The 22,136-nt window shown below is 45.0% G+C and overlaps 1 protein-coding gene across 11 annotated transcripts in view; it reads right to left on the bottom strand.

The window, feature by feature from the left end:
* The window catches only part of hspg2 (heparan sulfate proteoglycan 2), an 83,040-nt gene that overhangs the window by 15,831 nt on the left and 45,073 nt on the right, over nt 1–22,136 (bottom strand). For 6 of the 11 annotated variants that reach the window (XM_047340203.1, XM_047340202.1, XM_047340207.1 and 3 more), the window contains 30 exons: nt 21,875–22,054; nt 21,668–21,786; nt 21,467–21,578; nt 20,711–20,824; nt 20,400–20,527; nt 20,131–20,217; nt 15,245–15,315; nt 15,013–15,077; nt 14,781–14,921; nt 13,867–14,058; nt 13,479–13,517; nt 12,975–13,079; nt 12,174–12,452; nt 11,987–12,040; nt 10,979–11,062; nt 9,639–9,731; nt 9,454–9,546; nt 9,109–9,339; nt 8,892–9,005; nt 8,677–8,804; nt 8,222–8,308; nt 8,049–8,107; nt 7,653–7,817; nt 7,392–7,502; nt 7,058–7,158; nt 6,101–6,281; nt 3,304–3,363; nt 981–1,103; nt 711–863; nt 81–241 (listed from right to left, as the gene is read on the bottom strand). In XM_047340203.1, coding sequence (XP_047196159.1) covers nt 81–241; nt 711–863; nt 981–1,103; nt 3,304–3,363; nt 6,101–6,281; nt 7,058–7,158; nt 7,392–7,502; nt 7,653–7,817; nt 8,049–8,107; nt 8,222–8,308; nt 8,677–8,804; nt 8,892–9,005; nt 9,109–9,339; nt 9,454–9,546; nt 9,639–9,731; nt 10,979–11,062; nt 11,987–12,040; nt 12,174–12,452; nt 12,975–13,079; nt 13,479–13,517; nt 13,867–14,058; nt 14,781–14,921; nt 15,013–15,077; nt 15,245–15,315; nt 20,131–20,217; nt 20,400–20,527; nt 20,711–20,824; nt 21,467–21,578; nt 21,668–21,786; nt 21,875–22,054 — 3,630 coding nt within the window. The remainder of the gene's footprint in view (nt 1–80; nt 242–710; nt 864–980; nt 1,104–3,303; nt 3,364–6,100; nt 6,282–7,057; nt 7,159–7,391; nt 7,503–7,652; nt 7,818–8,048; nt 8,108–8,221; nt 8,309–8,676; nt 8,805–8,891; nt 9,006–9,108; nt 9,340–9,453; nt 9,547–9,638; nt 9,732–10,978; nt 11,063–11,986; nt 12,041–12,173; nt 12,453–12,974; nt 13,080–13,478; nt 13,518–13,866; nt 14,059–14,780; nt 14,922–15,012; nt 15,078–15,244; nt 15,316–20,130; nt 20,218–20,399; nt 20,528–20,710; nt 20,825–21,466; nt 21,579–21,667; nt 21,787–21,874; nt 22,055–22,136) is intronic. The other 5 variants (XM_047340208.1, XM_047340209.1, XM_047340210.1 and 2 more) reach the window with 3 other exon arrangements.

Raw genomic sequence — 22,136 nt, 5'->3', positions numbered from 1 at the left:
AGATACGAACACAAGACGGTTTTAATGAATCCACGTGTAAGTCACCGTTCCAGGTACGGAGGCCGCAGGGGGCGTCTCACCTGTGCGGGGATCTGTCCTCCGTTTTTCAGCCAGGTGAGTTTGGGCGTGGGCGACCCGGAGGCGCGGCAGTACAACCTCAGGGTCTCGCCCTCGTGGACCTGGATGTTTTGGGGGCTGACCTGGACCTGGGGCTGGGTGCCGAGGCCGGTCGGGTTGGATTCTGAGCGGGGAAATTCATTTTTTCCATCATTCAAAGAGAAAACAGATCACATGCATGACGAGATGTTGAGAGTTTAAGAAGCACAGACACATATTAGCCTCCATATGCCAAATAAGAGTGTTTTGAATTGAGGAGGTTTGTTTTCATGCCTTTTTTATAACTTTTGTTATTTTTTCCAAAAGCTGCACAGTCGCACTTTGAATGATTTAACTGCATTTAAGATGTTTCTGCTGTTTCAAACAAGTTGGTTTTCAAAAACTCTTTGAACCATTGAAAAACAGGCTCGATAATTATAAGTATAAGTATATTGTTTTGTTGTATTTCTGGATGACATTGAACTTTAACCTGAATCTAACATTAAACCAGGTCTTAACCCTGAAACCTGATGTGTGGACTTGTATTTTGTTCCCACAATGCAAGTGTGTGAACCCCCCTCCCACACACACACACACACAAACACGGAGCATACTTTGTACGAAGAGGGAAACCCGCGCTGTGTGTTCGCCGTGTGTGTTCAGGGCCTTGCAGGTGTAGTCTCCCTCGTCAGCCTGGTCCACTGCAGTGAAGGTCAGGACGCCACCTCGTATCACCGCCCTGGGACTCATTCTGTTCCCTGGACGTCCTGCAACAGCCACAGTTAGTGAATGTATATTACAAAGTCACAGATCAAACTTTATAATGGACTGAATCCCTCAGAATGCTCTTAAATGTATCCCTGCATGCGGCTTCGAGTTCGTACCGATCCACTCGATGGCAGGGGTTGGGTTCCCGGTCACCGTGCAGCGGAACTCTGCCCGCTGGCCCTGCTGGACGTTCAGCACCGAGGGGGTGACGGCGGCCACAGGCTGGGCCCCCTCTCCGGCTACAGAAGTGGACACATCAGTCAAACACAGCTCCAAAAACAGACACTTCTGCAGAGTGATAGAGTGATAAAGCAAACTGGTCTATTGGTGCAGTGATGGAGCAGAATGAAACCTGGTGTGGAGTCTGTAACCACTGCTTTTATACAGATATATAAAGATAAGCGTTGTAATGAAGGGACTAGACTCTGCCTGTGCCCCCACCGTCACCCTTGGCAGCCTGCAGCCACAGAGCAGACAAAACAGATGAGATGTGGCAGGCAGGCCTTGGCATGGCCTCAGGGCGCAGTGCGGTCTGCGCCAGTTTGGCTGGCTGCTGGACGTCCTACTCAATCCTGCATGATCCCAGTGTGACAGAGCAAAAGAAAGGCCTCTTTCATAAGGCGGGGAGGGGGGGGGAAGTCTGAGTCTATCTAAGCAGGCCCAACACTTGTGGGACAGTTGTAGCCGACTCTGTGACCTTAGTGACACAAATGCTGCCGGGCAGGGAGACGTTTTAATTTGTCTCCTGTGGGACAGATACAGCGGCTTAAAGTCTAGATTTATAAATGATTTACAAATGTAAAAGGTGTTCTGTAGAATCTCTGCCAGAGAGAAGAGATTATGAAAAAACACACACCGCCTCACTGCATCTGGTCGTAACGTAACCGAGCAGATATCTCTGGCTTTATCTGTCCGAGGTTTGAGACGTCTGCCTTCACCACAGTGCGGACATATGGAGTTTAATGGAGTTTAATTGGTCCTGCTGAAAACTATACAAACAATAAAAACAGAAGTCTAATGGAAGTTTACAGCTGTGATAGTGAATCTGTGAGTTTGTACTGCACAGCTGCAATTTCAGCTGAAAACCTAACGGCACTGCCAACATGCTGACGTTGGGCAGGTATATTATTTATCCATGTTAGATTAGCATGTTAGCACGTTGTCTGGCAGTAAACGCAAAGTTCAGCTGGAGCTAATGGGACGTCAGTATCGTCATAAACTGAAGTACTGGGAAAAAAATATGAGTTGAAATAGAGAAATGCTCTCGTTGACGTTCCAGTTGCATCTTGTTTACCAATTTCAAGTTTATACATCGTAGTTGTTGATAAATTTCAAATTAAACCAAACTAAAGAGTTCATAATTCTCTTTAACAGTAAAACTTTCAATAGCTGGTGAGATATTTCAGTCTGGACAGAAATTCAGCAGTAAAGTGTCATTGTCCCTCTGGATAATACACAAATGCACAATTTCCTTTTGCAGAAAGTGGCTCCGTCCACCTCGACTGTGTTTGTGAGGCAGAAAAAACGTCTCTCTCTAAACCCGGGAAGATAAAAGTAACACAAGCTTCATGTCTGAATACCATCGGAGCTAAAGAGGGAAACGTGTGAAGTCTTCCATCTATTAATATCACTTTTTCAACACTGAAACTGACTCTGACACGTTTGTCTCATGAAGTAATGAGGGTGTGATGGGATGTATTAAGCACAGTATGATGTTTGAAGCCCAGATGACAGATAATTCACAGGACAGCAAGTTTCCCTGAGGAGGAAAAAAGGGGGAAAGTGAAGAGAGTGCAAAGAGAGAAAGAAGAGAGAGGACATCTCTTGTCTCTGAATGTGGAGATGCTGCTACGCAAAAAACAAATATGTGCGTCTTAATCATTTGGCAAAATCAAATATATGATGTGTCCCTGAATTTGTATCTTGTCATATTGTTTTTTATATCAAGGCTTTGGTCCAATTTTCCTACAATATCAGTTTTGGGATTTTCTGTCATCCAAAAATCGCAATTCTATGAAGGTAAACAGATTTTTCTAAACAACACTAATGACTTGTATGATGGAAAGTGTCCTCAACATTCACGAGGAGTTGCCCGTGACAAGAAACATGCACTTTTTCCTGCAGTGATGGACCCCGATGAACCCGAAGAGCCTGGCTGGCGCCGCTAACGCTCATGTACAATCCCACACACATCAAACCTACAAGCTTGGACTCCGAGCTAGTTGATAAGGTACTGAAAACAAAAACGTCCATATTGAAACCTGGTCGTGTTTGTTTCTTCGGAGATGCTCGGGGCGATTGTACATGGGCGCTACCAGAGCACCAGAGTGTCTCCATGCTGCGGAAGATGAGTGCATGCATGACGCAGAGAGGGAGAGAAGGGCCGGGTCGCCTCCAGGGGGCCCGGCACAGAGGAAAGCGTCCCCCACGTGGACTTACACTTTCTGTGTCCTTCAAACATTTCATAGGCTGTGTAAAACATCTGAGTCTGTGAGGCCTCTGGAGGAGGGAGGGAAGGAAGGAGGGAAGGGGGGGGGAGAGTTAAACTGACAGGTCTGTTCTCCAGAGTTACAGCAGTTTTACCTTCTGTCTCCACACAGACACTTAAACCCGCCTGCGAACGTGCAGGTCGCCGTGGGGTCACACATGATGCAAAACATGCTCAAACAAATCACGTACTTGAATTCAACTGGCACCGCATTCAAAATGGAGCCCGACGCATTTTTATTTTTCATTTAAAACTCGTGATTTTTATCGTTCTCTTTGCAGTCGGTGTCATTTTATTCACAGTTCACATGCATCAAAGGTCTGAAACTTACCTGAGAACACGGAGAGCACGGTGAATTCAAGTGTGTGGGTTAGAACGACCAACTTCACAATTAAACTGCACAAACACTTAAACACACACACACACACACATCCAGTCAAAATGCAGCAACGGGAGGGATGAGGGTTTTGCAGAATAGCCACACATGACGACACATGCAGGTTAGTAGCAAGAAGCAGTTTTAAACTTTAAAACTAGTTTTTTATTTCAGCTGTTGAAAAGCTGACATACAGCTTGTGGTCGCCCTCAACCGACGACGAGCCACGTACATGAATTTTTGCAAATGCGCTTGAGCTCTTGTCATTATTACTTTAATCAAACTTTAATTTCTCTTTTTCTTTTATTTTCCACAAAATATCTTTCACAGTCGAGATAAATACATTAAAATGTGACACGTGTACATGACATCTGTTACTTTAAAAAAGAAAACATGAAGACAAACGAGTAAAATCTTTACAGAAGCACCTTTGGGTATATTTTCCAGTGATAACGTCTTTGTGTCGATAAAAATGAACAAATAAAAACGTGTTGAAACGTGTGACCTGTGATTGTTGAGGTGGAAGATGTTCTCAGCCTTATATAAACATATCTTTCTGATATAAAACACATTTTGTCTAAATGTAAACACACAACATGCAAGGTGAGACCCTGGAAAACAAACATTTCTGATATTTGATTTTACGGAAACATTTCAGGGTCACATACTATTTCAGTCAATCAGAATAAGTAAAATGTGCCAAAAAACATCGACAGGACGTAAAGAAAAATAACATAATATACAATTTAGCTGATTACTGACATAATTAGGATTTAAAAGAAACATTTATTCCTTTAAGAGTCAGCTCTTAAATATCTTTTCAGCTACGAGTAACAATCAATGCAAACATGGTCGACTTCTGAGATAAACACAGGTTTAACCAAGTGCGTGGCTAATAGCACCGTTTTGTTCGTGGACATTCATCATCAGGATGATTTCAAGAGTAACACAGTGATTTCAGGAGGGAAACAAACACATTAAGACAAATCTCCTCTCGTCCAAGATACGATAAAAGTCCTCTTTGAATGTCAGAGTGACTAAGCACCAGTCCTGGCGTCCACTCCTCCTCCTCCTCCTCCTCCTCCTCATCATCATCATTATTACAGCTCAGGCAGGGAGGGGTCCCAGGAGCCCAGGAGTTTAAAAGACAGACCCCAGAATCCAGCGCCCTGCTGGTGAAACCTCTAACAGCAGCAACCAGCGACTCTACCCAGTGATCGAGAAGCAACCAAACCACCACCGATTAATTCAACCAACGTGGAAAAACTCCCCCAAAAAAAACAAGAGGACAGGAAATAATAAAAACTGGAGTAAATTCAGAGGCGTGTCGGCAGAAAGCGTTTCCCACAAGTCACCGATCGGAAAGAGCGCTCGTTTGTCCTACGTTTAGAAGCATGTGTCGTGTCTTTAAGAGCCCGTTAGTTAAATCTGAAGCTGCGTACTTAGCCCCGATGTGTTATCTGAGGCAGTTTTGTCCTATGACCAGACCCACAAGCTGTATTTCTTCATATAAAGCAGAGAAAAATCCACTGATCACAGACACACAAAGAGTAAAAAAAAAAGAAAAGAAAAGGCAGCGTGGTAGGATAGAGGTGGGCGATCTGAGGACTGTGACTGAGAGAGATTTACAATCCATGTTTCAAACCAATAGATATATGATTTTTACACCTTATTGGTCAAATCTAGGTCTACTTATCTTTTTGAATATGTAATGATGTAATGACACAGCATGACGGAGGAGGAGCCAGTGCCAAGAGAGGACTTGATGTCAGTAATCTGTCATATTTTTATGGTCGGTACAAAATCAGGCATGTTTAGGTGAACTGATATTTTATGAGTGTGGGAAATTTGGTGCAGCTTGACTGAATTTAAGGACTTTTGGGCCTTGACTGACGCATTTGAGGAGATAAATAAAAACTACAATAAAAGCAGCAAACAATGGAAAGAGTTCACGTTCTCTGTAGCTTATGGTGTCATTCAAAGGTTATTTCAATGCTGCTCATGGACGTCAACAGGCCGGTTTATGTCAGAATATTCTTGGAAGTGAGAGTTTGCACTTATTGGATCGTGATAAAAACATATGTGATATGATTGTTTTTCGAGGGGGGGGGGTGAGGATCGCCCACTGCTATGATAACCCATGGCTGATTTGTTGGTATCTGAGCGCACAAGGCAAAAGCATCAGGAGTTAGAGCTGCAAGCTTATTATGCTGTTAACCCAGAGCTCAGTGTTTACAGGGATAAATGCAGTCAAACAGAAGAGCATGCGCCATTCCAAGCTGGACAGAGGGGGACTACAGGAGCCACAGCTGGTAGGGTGGCAGGTGGCAGGGGGTGACGGGTAATGGAAGGCAGTGCCGAGGATCACGAACCTGGCACGTAGAGGACTGCATTGCCCTCGTCCATGGCAAACATGTTGGAGCCCGTGCACACGTAGGCGCCGGCGTCCTCGGGCTGGACGTTCTGAATCGTCAGGATGCCGTTGAAGTCCATGGCGCGGTTGGGGAGCTTCCCGTTGCCCATGCGGGTCCAAACCAGGGTGTAGGCTGGTGACTGTCGGGGAGGCGGGTTAACACATAGGAATCATACGGTGACTTAAAGCTCGTGGACCAGAGAGAAGAATGCTGTTGTTGTTAAGCTGTTCAATAGAAGCTAATCTCTTTGTAAAATCATGGCACCATCATGTATTTTATATAATACATAAACCTCTGTGGAATTCAGCACTGCATACGTAACATTAAACACGTACATTTCATTCATTCATTCATTTTTATTTATTTCTAACATTTAAAAACTATTATTTACAAACAGTGAAAAGAAATAAAATAATCTACATATTCGAAAAGGAGTGAGAAGAAGGACAAACTTATTTTATCTCATTGATTAATAATTATCTTATACTTAACCAGCTTCGTACAAATCTATAACTATATTCTTTACCTGTGCTCTATATTGTATGACAAATATATGTAATAATAAATACAATATAAATAATAAAAATAAGGCATATTTATACATATATATATGAACTCATACACCTACATACCCAAAATCAAATATTTCAAGGGAATAGTTTATTTTCTTGCTGTGATTTGGATCAACTCTCATATCTGTCTGTTTAAAATTAAATTACAACCAGGAGACATTTAGCTTAACTTAGAATAAATCTGGCTTCGTCCAAATTCATCTCTTTTTGTGTTTATGCCAAATCAAACTAATCTAACCTGAAGCTGGTTGAAGCTCCGAAATCTACAGATACATGTATATGACACTGGCATCTGTATTATAATTTAATTCTAAAGATAATAATAATGACTGATCGGTGTTACCTTGCTCTTTGCTGTGCAGATGAAGCTGACAGTGGATCCCACCCTGATAGTCTGAGATTTGGGCTCCTCAACCGTCACCTCAATGGCTTTGGATGGGACGCCTGGTGAAATGCAGATATCATCAATAAAAAAAAAATGAAGAAACAATATTGAAATTCTGTATAAAAGCAAAAAAAATTAATAAAAAACCTTAGGACATGTCTGATTCAAACATATTGGTACATCTACATATAACTGACTGAACCACGGATGGTTTTATATCTCGTGTCCTGCATTAAGCAGCTCGAGGGGGAGAAATCCCACGCGCTGCTGTGGAAGTGAGAACCATACACACTTGTGACAACGATTTCAGCGCGGCTCCTGTTGGTGCTGCGCTGGTCTCGGCAGGTACAGACGTAGACGCCGGCGTCACTCGGCTGGACGCTGGGGAAGTGCAGGTCTGCTTCTGCACACACAACATGTCGATCATATGCATTTTATGTAGCTGTTGAAGCAGAACTTTAAAAAACAAGGACACAGACAGCGAACGTGGATAAACACGGATAATACAGGTATCTTTCCACGCCTCGACACTTTGCCTGTGACTGTCCTGTACCGTGTCTGCGTTTGTCAGCGCTGCTGGACATGGACCGTCCATCCTCTCTGGACCAGTAGAAGTGGTGGGGAGGCGAGCCGGACACCTGACACCTCAGAGTGACGGAGCCGCCAGGGGCTGCCAGGACCCTCTCTGGATAAACCTTCACCACCAGAGAAGCTGCAGCTGCAAAATGCAACGACAAATTCACCGGGGAGCTTTTTCCACTGAAGAGTTTTGTGATATTCAGATAATTGGGATGAATCCTGCAGGTTGTTGCATGTTTTATTTTCAAAATACAAATAAAAGAGAAACGGGCTGAGTTAGTCCCACTTTTATTTGCCTCTTTCGTAAAATACCCTCCTGTCATATTCCGTATATATTCATATTTCTATTAAAAACGAAATGCAGCCTTACCATCGTACGGGCGACACTTCTGTCTCTCCTGTGGGTTGCCGACATATCCAGAAGCACAGCTGACGACACACACGTGGAAAGAAAAACTTAACAACAGCGTAAACAGCTCAAATCTTACCACTTGAAATGATTTCTGTGACTCCACGTCTGGAGAGGGTGTCGGGTGTTCTTACCGCTCACAGTACTGGCCAGTGTAGCCGGGCTGACAGGCGGTGCACTGGTAGCCTCCGTTTCCGAGGCTCTCACAGGTCGGAGAGAACCTGTCACACGAGTGAAACACACACAGAGAGGAAGTTAAGTTATAGGGTGGAAGCAACTGATTCCCTGCAGGCCGTGGTCGAGGAAACAAAATATGACACCTGATTTAAAAAGGAAGCGGCTGTCTGAGACGCCCCCCTTTAAACTGAAAGAATTTTTAAATATGGGTATTACTTTCACGAAGCCAGACACCAGACGACCATTAGGTGCCAGTCGGCAGAAAACTGGTTAATAATGGAAACGAATCTCCAGAATTTACAAGACGGTGGAATTTGCTGTAAACAAGAGCAAGTGAGCCGGACACTGATTCGTGTCTTGAGCTATAAATGGCGGTGGAATGCAAGGTCTTGTTATCTGTGCCAGTACTCACTGGTTGTCGGGGTCAGCGTGCGGGCAGGCGCAGGGCTGGCAGTCCTCCGGAGTGCCAACGGTGGGGTCGCCGAAGAAGCCAGGGGCGCACTGCTCACAGAGCTCACCCTGAGCGTTGTGCAGGCAGCTCTGGAAGGAGAGACAGGTCATTTGTATTTATGGGTCTGTCCCTGCCATCCCAGTTGTGCCATTGTGCAGTAATGTGGTGCCTCGTACCGTGCAGATGCCGGTCTCCGGGTGGCAGGAGTCAGAGTGGCCGTTACATTCGCACAGCTCACAGTGACCCAGGTACAAACCTCCTCCAGTGCGAGTATATCCAGGGCCACAGTCCTGAAAGAGAAACACAGCCGAGGAGCATGTTAATGAAGCTGTGTTCCCTTCAGTGAAGTCAACAAAAAGAAACGAGAACGGCATTGTGGTGATGATTAATTACCTGGCAGGACAGCCCCTGGTATCCAGGTGGGCAGCGACACTGCTCCACCTCGAGGGCCTGCGCCAAGCCGCTGTAGTTGGGCACAGCCACTTCCATGTTGATCTCAGAGATGCTGGAGGATCGCATCTCGGTGGAGTACGACGCTCGTATGAGGATGTCATCCAGATCGGCCAAAACCATCATCAGGTGCTCGCGGGTTGCAGGCATGCCATCAGGACGGTGCCAATTTTCCTGCAGGAAGAAGAAGAAGACTGTGGCTACTCTGGAAGAAAACGTCTCCTTCCTGAGGGGGACGAGGAGTCAGGAGGTCACAGGCCACTTCGACAATCGTGCTGAGCCACTCACCTCTCTGAAGACGATCTCAAACCGGTGAGTCTCTCTGCTGCCCTGCTGCCTCCTCTGCCAGGGCTGACGAGCCACCAGAGTGATGTCGTTACCCTGAAGGAACGACGCCGGCAGGTGAGTAAAAGCTTCAAATCCACGTAACCACGAGAGAGAAACAGCGAATCAGCACGGGGGCCTATACTCACGATAATCTGGATGTCAGCGTCGTCGAGCAGTGTTCCTCCGGGCCCGGCCACGTAGGAGATGGTGTATTTGAGTTTACCGCCGTAAGAACCGACCTAAAACAGGGTTCAGAGGGGAGAGGCTTCAGATCTCATGCCAGGTCAAACAGAGCTGCCGTTCCCACGATGAAACATAAACATCAACAGATGGTTGTCAATGGCAACGCCGTCTTTTTAGTAACGTCAAGTCCTGTGTACTGCAGAGACGTGAAGGAGCAAAGAAAACACTGATGTTTTTTCAACTGCTGTGATTCTTCCGTGGGTGTCACTGGATCCCAGTGTGGTGAATGCACTTAAAGGGAAATTCCACCCATTTCACACAGGAGGAGGTTTACTTTGTGAAAGCAGTCGTATGCTGTTTGCTTCTGCGGCGTCGACGCCCATTTTTAACGTCTCTTTAAGTCCACCAACTTTATAGAAGTGAAAATACTGGATAACTCGAAGTCTTTGTTCTGTTCTTTGTTCTTTTGTTCTTTTCAAAGTAAGTAACAGCCCCTTTTATTTAGTCGCCTGTGAAACGTGTCACATCCTCTTTGCACACGTGTCATCAATACTTGTTACCTAGTTTTAAGACACATTTTTACAATGCGCTCTGCATATTTTAACCATATGAAGAAGTCATAGGACGTCTCAAGTTAACAGAAACAGCAGCTCAGGTAACAGCCCCTCCAGGACATCCTGTGTTAGCTTTGAAGAAACACTGATTTTTAACATGAAACTGCTTTACTCCGTGTTCCTACTGGATTTAATCACCAGGTGTGTATGTTTTAAAGTGGAGGAGAGCTCTGTGGATAATTCAGCTCCCAGTAAAAACCTGGGATCAACTGGGATAAGACAGCAACTCTCACGATCCTATGCTACTTCACAGCGTCTCTTGGTGTGTTTTTTATTCAAAGACCCCAAATGGTGCATTTAATGACACAAAAGAAAATATTATGACTTCCACCAGTTTCTTTCCGTTCCTGTCGTAAAATTACTGGAAAGAAAACGCAAAGTGCATTATGGGATACTTGTAATTTTAATTGTGTGTTTGTGAACATAAATGAGGGCTATACTTGACATGGCAAAAGCGCTTTTCTCTTTTTTATTACATGGAGGAATGTAGTAGAAGAAGTCAAGTAGAGGTAGTAAAAGTAAAGGGCAGTGAAAGTAGTAAAGGGCACATGAGTGTGGACATGTGAGGGACTATGGCAGTATGATGATGATGATGAGGACGGCAGGAGAATGGAGGATACCACAGGTGTGTTATTTCTGTGACCAGGGGTCAGGAGGGGACACACGGCCTCAAATCTTTCCACAGTTACCTTTTCCCCCGTGAACTGCGCTGGGAGCTGCCAGTAGAGCAGATCGTCCTGGTGCAAGCTGAAACCTTTGTAGACCAGAACGTACTGAGAGGCAGAGGAGGAAGGAGACGGCACAAGAGAGTAAGCCACAGAGGAAGAGACAGAGGCAGCGAGACAAGAAAATGAGCAGACAGAGGAGATAAGACTCTCAGGACAAACGTGTACGAGTCATCCGACGACTCAAACAACAGCTCCCACTGTCGATAAGGTGAAAATGACAGTTAGACGTAATGAGAGACAAGGTAAATTACAGTGACAGCGCAGTGGGAGTTTGCCTGGAAAGTACCACCCAGTCGATCACTGGCATTACGTGAACTATCCACTCGAAACTGTTCCGCATTACTTCAGCAGATCCTAATCTGAGTTTGTGAAACAAAATATGAACTGCCCTGAACAAACTGAGGACAAGCTGTGGTTCATTAACTTATTCCATCGAATGAAGCATAGCAGATTCCTAAGTGTATGTGCCAACACTGCCCAGGTATTAACATCCGTCCTGAGTGACCCAATCACAAGTGAACAGCGCTGAGTTCAGGTCTGAACACACGAGTCCGAACAGTGGATCAATCAAACCACATTCGACCTGCTACAGTTTAAACTTATTTTTATGCTTCTCAGGGTCCATACGTCGCTGCAATAACAACACTGACCAGCACATGATGGTATTCAATTCTCTTGAATTGGTCAAATCTTTCTTCATAGCTGCACACGTTCATTCATTCAGTCCAACACACACATTATCATCATCGAACACGTCTGAAAACTCAAACTGGGTAAAAACGAGATTATTTGCATATAGAGCAGGGAAGTGAGAGCCGATCACAGGAGACACATTCAGGTTGTGTTTTAATGTCGGCTGTAATCAGACAAACTTAACGCTGTCCACTTGTGATCACGTATTTCGGGACAGATGTTAATCCCAGGTCTGAAAACAGTTTAGGTAAATCACTCCGTCATGCCACTGTCTACCTTGCCGCCGTCCGTAGAAGCGCTAGCAGAAGTCTTGCTCACTCTTTTCTTGCTCTGTTGATCCGCAGCAGAGTCGGACCCCAAAGAGAAACAGGAGAAGTCACCGATATGAGCAAAGCACAACAAAAGAAAAAGGGGGCTCATAAAAAATGTCTATAACCTTCCCACACTCGCTGACACAGTGTACCTGCAGGTGAGGAGCGTAGCCTGGGGAGTAGGTCTGGGGTCTGGTTGGCCTAACTGGGGAGGAGATACCAGACGGAGGAGAGGGGCTCAGGTTACGCAACAACCATCGAGAGGACGAAGAGGAGGAGGAGGAAATTGGGACCCGAGAAGAAGAAGAAGAGGAGGAGGAGGAAGAGGAGGAGGAGGAGGAGGAGGAGGAGAAGGGAGGGGAACCCGCTCGTCCATTGGAGAAGTTAGGGAAGAGCGCCCAGACTTCATCATCCATCTGTCTGACGTCACCCTGGGGAGGCGGGAAGGGGGGTACCGGAGATAAAGTAACCATGGGAACAGTCACAATGACGGATAAATGGTTTGAGAATTTTGTTATTTGGGACACAAATAACACTGTACACTGCTGACATGCTGGGTCTCGTGCTTTTCAGTCTGAGTTCAGGATTCATGAAATCAGAAAATGTGTTTACATGCGCTGTAGTAACGTAGTTGCTTTAAATAAAATAAATGTTTAGGCTCATGTAAATTGTTCTCAATGGATCACATGAATGAAATATTTAAATCCTCGACTTTTCATGCCAACTAGAGATCTTTGAGATTCACACACATGCAAATCCACACAAAGTCATACGGATTCATGCCCCCCCGCTCATCAAACCGAGGTGACTCTCCATGCTGCCAGATCATGAACCTTTTGTTTCCATAGATGTCCACAAACTCTGAGTGTGTTAGCAGACACACTGTGCCTCAGTTATTCTGATTAGACGTGTGAGGGTCTTCCCTTCACTACAGCGCAGGTCAAACCAAATACCTGGCGAGCCCTCTTGGATCTGTGGGTGTCTCTAGGCTGTGAGGACATCAGGTTCCAAATGGAAGCATCCTTCCTTAGCTGCTCCTCCGGCAAGTACGAGTCACTCTATTGATGTGGATGAAACAAGCTCTTTGATCACTTTCCTTCCCACCGAGCTGATGGTATTCGGGAGTGTTGTGGTGCCGTTATTCGAGCAGAGTTAAACTGTATGAAGCTCTTGAACGGACCATTTAACGGTCAACCCATTTACATGGCTCATGTGATGCGGATCAGGCAGCAAATGTTTGCAGAATGCAGTCAAACCTAAAACAGCGCCTCGCTGAAAACTGCAAACACTGCCGCCAAAGTACCATGCCTCTAAAAACAGCCATAAATCACATTACGTGATTAATGTGAGGATTTGCACAGCAGTAGTATATTAAAGATGCCACTTCAACAATTACTTCAAACATGCCAAACAACACCGGCGTACAGCATGACAACCGCTGACTGACATCACCGTACCTGTTCCCCTCGTTTTGTTCGCGTAAAGAAAGAGTCTTTCTATAAAGAGTGAAAGAGGCAAACACACACGCGTACAAATTATGCTACGCATGTGGATGCTGAGGCCTGGAAATCTACGCACAACTTCATGACAGATTTAAAGGAAAACTGAAATTGCACACAGACAGAGACAGAGACAGACATCTGCAGAAATAAGCTTGAAATGGAACATTGGCAGGATGTCGGAGAAAGAAAAAGCAGCGAAATGGAGTCAGTCATAGAAGAAGAGCGGTCTACAGGTTTCTGGTGAGTGCAGCTCCACCCTCTGAAGTGCAGCACTGAGGGGTTTGTGGTCCTGCTTTGGCTGCTTCCACTGATTTAGCTGCTGTGTTTGCTCTTCGGTACTGACCTTGTCTCCCTGGTAGACCCCTGGAAGCTGCCAGTAGTGGGGCTCCTGTCCCAGGTAGTCAAAGTTGGAGTAGGACAGCTGAGTGCCTTCAGTGGAAACCTCCACGGTGAAGCCGGTAGAGATGCGGCTGGTGCGCTGACGGTTCACCAGACCAAAGTCCTGGAAGTTCCCTGGAGCGAAAACTGAGGAAACCTGCAAGAGCGCATTTTAAAAACACAATCAACCTCTGGAGGATATTGTAAATAATAAAGATTAGATATTTTGATTGGTGACGACATATGGTTCAGTTTGCTGACTGCATGTACATGTAGTATTTTCAGCGAGCTGAAGAGGGTGGACAGTTTGAGGAAAGTGATGCGTTTTCCGGACATTAGAGCATGTAAACGTTTTCAAGTCATAACATACATTGAAATCATAAACCTGCCATGTGAGCAGAATAAGTCTCCTTTAAAAACTTGATAAAGTTCGGTAAGTTCTGGAGATATAAGGAGCAACTGTTTTTTAATGATGTTTAATTGGAATTATGGGCTTTTATTTGTGATTGTGATTATTACATTTATGGAAAGTGTACGAAAAACTGTGAACTGCTGCTGAGCATCGTTGCATTTTATGAAACTAAAAACTTAGAAAAACATTAGATTCCTTATGCAACTGCAGACCTTCTCAACAGACAATAAAATATATATTATAAGTCATTGTGGCAGCCATTAACTAAGTGTGCAGATATAATTTCTTACATTAGGATTTATCAGCAGTTCTTTGTCACTGCAGAGGCTTGGAACCACTTGCATCTAAAATGTAGACTTTCCTGACCAGACATGTTTTCCTCTATGTATCTCATATGCCGATACGCCTGCATAGCTGCTTTATCCTGACTCATGGCTCTTGAGTCAATTTCTTGTTGCAGGACTTACCAGGTCTCTGTAGTAAGTGGAGCTGGAGCACTGCTGAGTGATGCCCATGCAGAAACAGGACAGGCAGCCGTCTTTGTTTTCCTGGCCGAGGTGGAAGGTTCCGGCCTTGCAGCTGGAGCACGACGGGCCTTCGGTGTTCATCTGTAACACAGCGTCAGGGGGAATGAGATACAAGTCGCTGTGAGGACGCACAACCAGAGAGTTTGTGTTGGGTTGTTAGTTGTTTGCTCACCTTGCAGCGGCACACGCCTCCAATGCAGCTTTCCTGTCCTCTTTGGTCACAGTTATAGCAGTTACCTGTCGCAGGGCAGCAGAGCAGAGAGTTTGAGTTTACAACCCGCTAGTGAAAGACACGTTGCTAAATCCAGATCAATGAAATGAAAGAAATATCTTGTTAGGATGAAGGACAACCCAGAAGATGGAACAACATCGGTTATTTTCACGGATCAAAACACCAAATGTACCATTGACTTCGTTGTTGCCAACTCTACATATCTGTCCAAGCTGTGGGTTGCCAGTGTATCCTGCGGCACATCTGAAATAAAAATAGAGATTTTGTTTGAGTAAATATTTCCAGTCGAGGAGGATACAGGTTTTTACTCAAAGAACAATGAGGCAGGAAGCTGGGAAATCTGCAAGAGGTGATACATCTGATGATTTATACTGTTTAGGGAGTCTTCTTTACCCAAGACAGACCTCAAGCAAGAACAAAAGGGGAACATACGTATTTCTACACCAAAGACTGGTCTGATATGGACATGACCTAAAAGATCACACACACACCCAGCTCTTGTAATATACAAACAGATTTCCCGGAGAAAAAAGATGACGAAGCACTGCTTGCACGGGAGATGGATGAAGCATAGCTGCTGCCAAAACATTCAACGTGTCTCAGATGTTGATTCCATCTCTACAGCTGAAACGACTTCTCACAGGAACAGAAGCGTCGACATTAACAGAAAAATCGGAAAACATCACCAGGTTTTCTGTTTTTTTTTTATAAAAAAAAAACATAACAAATACCCAAACTGATATCAGAACGAAGCAGAAGTGAGCAGAGCTGCTACAACGAGCCACAGATCAAGATGCTAAGCAGCGGAAGAGGAAAGTTTATTCTTGATACTGTGACACAGCAAAAGCCATTTGCCTCCAAACCCAAGCTAACAACGCCACTGCCACCAGAGCAAAGGCTTTATCCAACAGCAGATCTGTCCAGGCTGCCGTCGGTCTTACCTCAGCTGTCCCGGTCCGCAGGTCAACGGCCAACAAAGAAGACTTCCGTGCTATGAACTCACTTTGGAAAGTCCCAATTAAACTAATGTCTGAGATGCAGGGTAGTTTCTAAGGGTGTTGTTAACTTCGTTAGTCTTTTTAATTGTGTGTTGTTTTATAGATTTAAAGATACGGATAATTACCTGTTACATATGGAAATAGAAAATATACATGTGGTCTTAAAAATGCCAAAAGTCCATAAAAGAAAGGACATACAGCTCATTATAAGCATAACATGACAAACAATGTGGTACAACACAATAAACGATTAAAATGATATACAAGATATGACTAGGTCGATGTATTCATAACACTAAATGATCATGTAAAGTCTATTTACTGGCCATATTACAATAAGAGTTATGAACATTCATGGTCCCCAACAGATGAATGCAGCTGTTGCTTAGTGGTGCCAACACTGGGCCATAATATCATTAGGTACATAAGAAATATATAAACATTTCTGGAAAATGTCATGGTCCACAGAAGATGATCCCATTTTATTTCAGTGTGACACTTGAGGCGATGAGATTTGCAAAACTGATTCCTGCTTCTCAGGCAATGATTTATGGACGTGTCTCTTTTATTTAGTCTTTTAGAGAAAATGCTAACTTTGACCTGATGATGGTGCTGCATGAACAGTCAGGGCTTCATTTAAGTCACATGAATATCTATCAAATGTCATGACCATCTTTACAAAAGACTTTTTCCGGAAAGATCAGATATTTCATTAAAATATTATGGTCTCATGGTGGCGCTAAAGAAGTCAATAGGTTTCATCCTCTGGGGGCCATGAATGTCTGGGCACTTCTAAAACTGGACTGAATGGGAGGACAGACATTACATTACCATCCCTGGACCAACATTAATAGCACAGATAAAAAAAGTACGTTTGTGAGTCTTTATTTTTTTCAAAACACATGTATACGAATAACAAAATAAGTACGAAGTTTACTTTCTGGGGAAACTGGAAGTGAGTTAGATTGTTTGTCTTGTTCTTTTTTTCGTTGAATCCTGGCCTGATATCTATGAATTATACTGAATGGTTTAACCAACCTAACACGTAGAAGATTTTTAGAACTAACTGATAATAATATGATATTATCTCCGGAAAACACAGGGTGATATGAAGGTGTAAGGTTACAGAAACTTTTGAAACATGTACTGGAGACATACCCATGTGAATACAGGAAACAGGCATGATGTGCGTGAGAATTTAAATACGATCTAACAAAGAAACGGGTAAAACTTGAGGTAGTCTAGCTATAACGTGTATGTTTGCATATGAGACGTACTAATGCAGAACTATCTCTTCATGGAAGAATCTTGTGCAACAGTTATTTTCTCAAAAAAACATACCTCAATAGCCATTAAGACAAAAAATACTAAAGTGAACACATCAGGATAACATTAAAACATCTGGAAGGTGCCACTGCGATTAAACAGTGTCATAAAATCAGTCCCTTCATAAAGTCGAATTTTCTTGGTAGCAGTAACTTAAATATAAGGATCAGATATAAACAATAGAAAAAATAAAATAACGAAAAGACTAAACGTTGTTCCCTAGTCATCAGGAATGATTTTGATGGGAATGGCCAGCCTTCCCAGGACAACATGAAGAGAACCGTCATGATTTGTTTTGTGCTTCGCGGACTTTTTATCCCCTTTCAACAGCCGCAGCAGATCCAAGAGACCAGAACGAGGGTTTGACGTCTTTTTCTGCTGCGGTTTCTTGGCTACTTTCTTCGCGGTAGTAGCAGACTTGGTTTTGGAGGGGGTGGATTTCCTTTTTGCTGTTGTGGTAATCTTCTTCTTCCCGGTAGTAACCTTGGTTTGAGCAGTGGTTGTTGTTTTTACTTTCGTTCTAGACTTCTTTGCAGTAGTAGACACGGTCGGCTTTGTGGTTGTTGTTGTGTCCTTAATAGAGTTCTTTGGCTTGCGAGAGGCCAAGTTGTACGAGTTGCGCAACTTTTTCTCGTTTTGGTTCAGGTTACTTCTCTGTGACTTTGAGGAAGTCTTTGAATCACCCTTAGAAGACTTCCCACTCTCCGGAACCGTCTTTGTAACTGGTGCATCTGATCTAAACACCTTATTACGTCTGTTGTTTTTATTGGACAGTGCAGAATCCTTTTTGTTGGCCTGGTCAGATTGTTTACGCAGCTGAGGAACTCCAGCTGACTTCGATTTGTGAGGTGGGGGCTCCAGTTGAAATCTCGTGATTGTTGCCTCGTCTTTGACTTTCTTTGATCGTGTTTGGTTTGGCTGGGAAACGTGTTTAGCTCTCACAGCTATTCTTCTACCCTCTGGCCTTTTGGTTTCAGGCTTCAGCGTAGCTTTCGGTTTGATTTTAGAAGAAGTCCTTGGTTTGCTTGAGGTCGTCCTTGACTTTTTTGCAGAACTCGTTGAGACTTGACTTCTCGGTGACCTCGTGACTGATCGGGGTTTCGTAGTTTGTGTATCAGACTTCTTGGTGGCTGCTGGTCGGAGTTTTCTCCCTCTCTGAGGAGCAGAGTTTACTGGGAGGCCTGGGGTGGGTATGCTTTTGGACACTGTGGCTCTACTGGTGAGTGGTGTTTCTGTTGGTGTATTTCTGACAGGATGCGGGGATGTTGAGTACAACGGGATTGCGAGGGAGAGTGAAGGCAGAGCCCTCTTTTCCTGGGGCGACCGAGCGACGTGTCTTACACGTTTCATCTTGTTCATCTCCTGAGCCAGGGCAGTGAAGCCGTCGATCAGAATTTCTAGCCTTCCCTCAAGTCTGCTCAGACGGCTTCCCATGTCCGTGTAGCCCTTCTCCAGCTCGCCAACCTTCTTGTTCTTCTCCCCGGCCGACTGGATGGCGATGAGCTCCTGCAGCTGGGAGCTGAGACGACTCTGCTGGTCGTGCATGCTGTGAATGCTCTCCTTCATATCAAGCGTGTTGCTTTCCAGCATGCTCAGGCGCTGGTTAAAGGTGTTTAGGTGGATCCGGAGCAGGCTCTGGAAGCTGGAGTATCTGCTCTCTGGGCTGGGTGTGAAGCGTGGTGGGAGTCTGGATGTTGATATACGGGAGTTGACCCCTATTGTGGATTGGGGTGTGCGACGGATAGTGGCGGTAGACAATAAAGTCCTTGTAGGGATGACAGTGGTAACAGGCGATATGAAGTAAATGTCATCATCCCCATCATCCTCGTCATCTCCACTGCCATTGGGTATTATCTCTTTCTCCCAACTGAAATTAAACACTGCTTCAGTTCCGCATCCCACTGGCAGGAAGCCCTCGGTCAGCTTCTCCAGGAACGGGTCCCCACAACTGTCTGCAGAGGGCTTCTCCTCTCTTAATGTCAAAACAGCAGAATCAGGTATGATGCAGCCAGACACCTTCAAATAATAAACCATTGATAGCTTTCTTTTCACCCAAAGTCACCTTTCTCATCTTTGCCCCTCGGAGCGGCAAAGATTCATTAGCCAGACAGGACTCCTCATAAATGCCACGTCTACATTTATGTCGTAGAAAAAATCCCAGAAAATACATTTGGTCTGTGCACAGACAGAAATCACTTGAGCCAACACCTTAAAACAATCGCAACCAGCAAAGCGCAAAGCTGAAGCAGAGGGAAATCACTGAGAGAGCAAAAGAAAGAAGGAAGCAAAAGTTTAACCCAACTCATGTCAAAGCCTCTAGAAGATAGAGCATCTACTTCTTTCTGCTCCACAAACACAATCGGAGTGAAGACATTCTCAGAACCACGGAAGAACCCTTATCATTATAACAAATACACATTATTCTACCAGAGAATAAAACAACATCCAACAGCAGATGTGGGAAAAACAAGTCTACAGTACACAATTTTATATTTACATCAGAATGGGTGGCACAGAATTTGCGTCTCCCTTCCCTCCACTGACACCACTCAAACACAATGGCCTTAGAAAAAAAACAAGCGAGATGCGAACCAGAGGGAACCCAGTTGGTGCCGGTGCCAGCCCCTGCCAACCGACCCGCTCGGTAACCCCACACACTGAGCAGCGTCCAGACCACCCTGAGGTGGACAGAGTGGAAAAAAGGAAAAGCAGAAAGAGAAGGAAGGGGATGTACCTTTCACAGCGTCGGCCCGTGTATCCTTGGGGGCAGCTGTTACAGGTCGGCTGACCGTCAGACTCCAGGTAACAGGTTGGGGAGAACCTGCGGCGACAGAGGTTTGATATGTGGTTATTATGATCCTCTTAAATAAAGGGATTGACCAGCTTCTGTGTTTCACAGTTTACTTTTTGCGAATGCAGCAGTAATTAGAATAGTTTGTGAATTGGTCATCTGAATAAAACTGACTCAACCTGACTCTGAATGACTTTTAGACATGAACTCACTGGTTGCTGGATGTGGTTCCAGGGCAGGGGCAGGGCTGGCAGGCCTGAGCACTGCCTGTAACAGGGTTTCCATAGAAACCAGTCTTACAGCTTTCACACCTTAGCCCGTCAGTGTTATGGAGACATTGCTTTTAGTCGGGGGACAAGAAGGGAAGAGGTGAGATCCATGGAACAGTTGAATACACTGTGACGGTGTGTTTCCAACATGTTGAACTTAGCCAAGAATCCACGAGTGCATTCCTCAACAGAGATCAAACTATGTGCTGGAACAGAAGTGATAGAGAGGGAAGGAGTAGAAGCATCAAACCTACCAGACACCTGCCGGTCTCTGGGTCACAGCCGCCGGCGTGACCGTTGCAGTCGCACCTCTCACACGTGCCCAGGTAGAGGCCGGAGCTGGTCCGCGTGTAGCCTTCATCACACTCCTGCAACCACACGGAAAAACACCTCAGGTGAGAGACAAGTGATGACAAAGAGGCACACGGGGAGACAGACTGCAATTATCATCAGAGCCTGGAATGGAAAAAGAAGACTTTTCCTTTACAAGCCGAGGCAAAGCTGTATTTACCTTTGTCCTTTCTCAGAAAACTAAACTAAACGAGGGCATGAAAGTTCATACATGACCTCAGGAATAATATAACAACTACTAGCTTTTACTTGAGGTTTTACCCAAATCTCACAGTTTTTATCAGCATGACAACTGAGCTAACTTCAACTCTTTGATGAAGACACGGACTGTTCGGTCCGGACTTTCTCCGGAGTTTGCATTTCACATATTAAGAACCCAGCAGGAGATTCTCCAACCAGGCGAGTTCACAACAAAACAGAAATGTCCAGACTCTCTTGACATTCTTTTTGCGTCCATCGCGTGTTAGAAACAGCATCAACATGCCCTCTTGCTCGGGGTGAATCCTCCAGATAATCTCCTGCTGTAATCTCTGCTCACTCAGAGGTCTCACTCAGGAGTCTCTACTTATGGGACTGCCAAGAGAAACTCTGGAGAATGTCTGCAGCAACTGACTCTGGATAAAGTAAGTGTACGTCAACTACTTCTCTGAGCTCTGTACCTGGCAGGAGGGTCCTCGGTATCCCTGAGGGCAGGCGCACTCCTCCACCTCCAGAGCACGGTCATTACCATTGGAGTGAGGAACAGCGACGTCCATCTTGATGTCTGAGATACTATTTAACACAAAAACGACACACACACCATTAAATGGAATACTCCTGGGTTTATTTTGAGGTATATATGATGTGTGCTGCAACCGTACCTGCTCTCGTCCATTTTGTCTGTGTAGGAGGCCCTGATCATAAAGAGGCTGATGTCAGCCAGCGCCATCAGGAGGTGCTCACGAGTACACGGCTGCCCGTCAGCGCGACGCCACGCAGACTTTCAGACAGAGACAAAGAGAAAAGTTAGTCTAGTTACGTAGTGTGACGATTCAAATGTAGCTTCAGGGCACTCTAATGAAACCCACCTCTCTGAAGGTCACAGTGATGGTCTGTGGGACGCGTGGGAGGGGCTTGATCTGGGAGTAGTGCTCCAGGAAGATGCCGTTGCCCTGGAGAACCACGTCCGGCTGACCGTCAATCACCTGTGAGCGCTGATACGGGGCAAAGCGCACCGCGTAACGAAGCTCTCCGCCATAGGCCGTCACCTGGTAGCAACGTGATGAGAAGAGAAGCTCTTCTTAACAGAACTGAATAGTGGAAAGGTATTTCACCCCTATGATAGTGAGG

Source organism: Hippoglossus stenolepis, chromosome 6 (genome assembly GCF_022539355.2).
Source record: "Hippoglossus stenolepis isolate QCI-W04-F060 chromosome 6, HSTE1.2, whole genome shotgun sequence".
NCBI lineage: Eukaryota > Metazoa > Chordata > Actinopteri > Pleuronectiformes > Pleuronectidae > Hippoglossus > Hippoglossus stenolepis.
The sequence above is the reverse complement of the archived record's forward strand: the minus strand, read 5'-3'. Positions and strand labels throughout refer to the sequence as shown.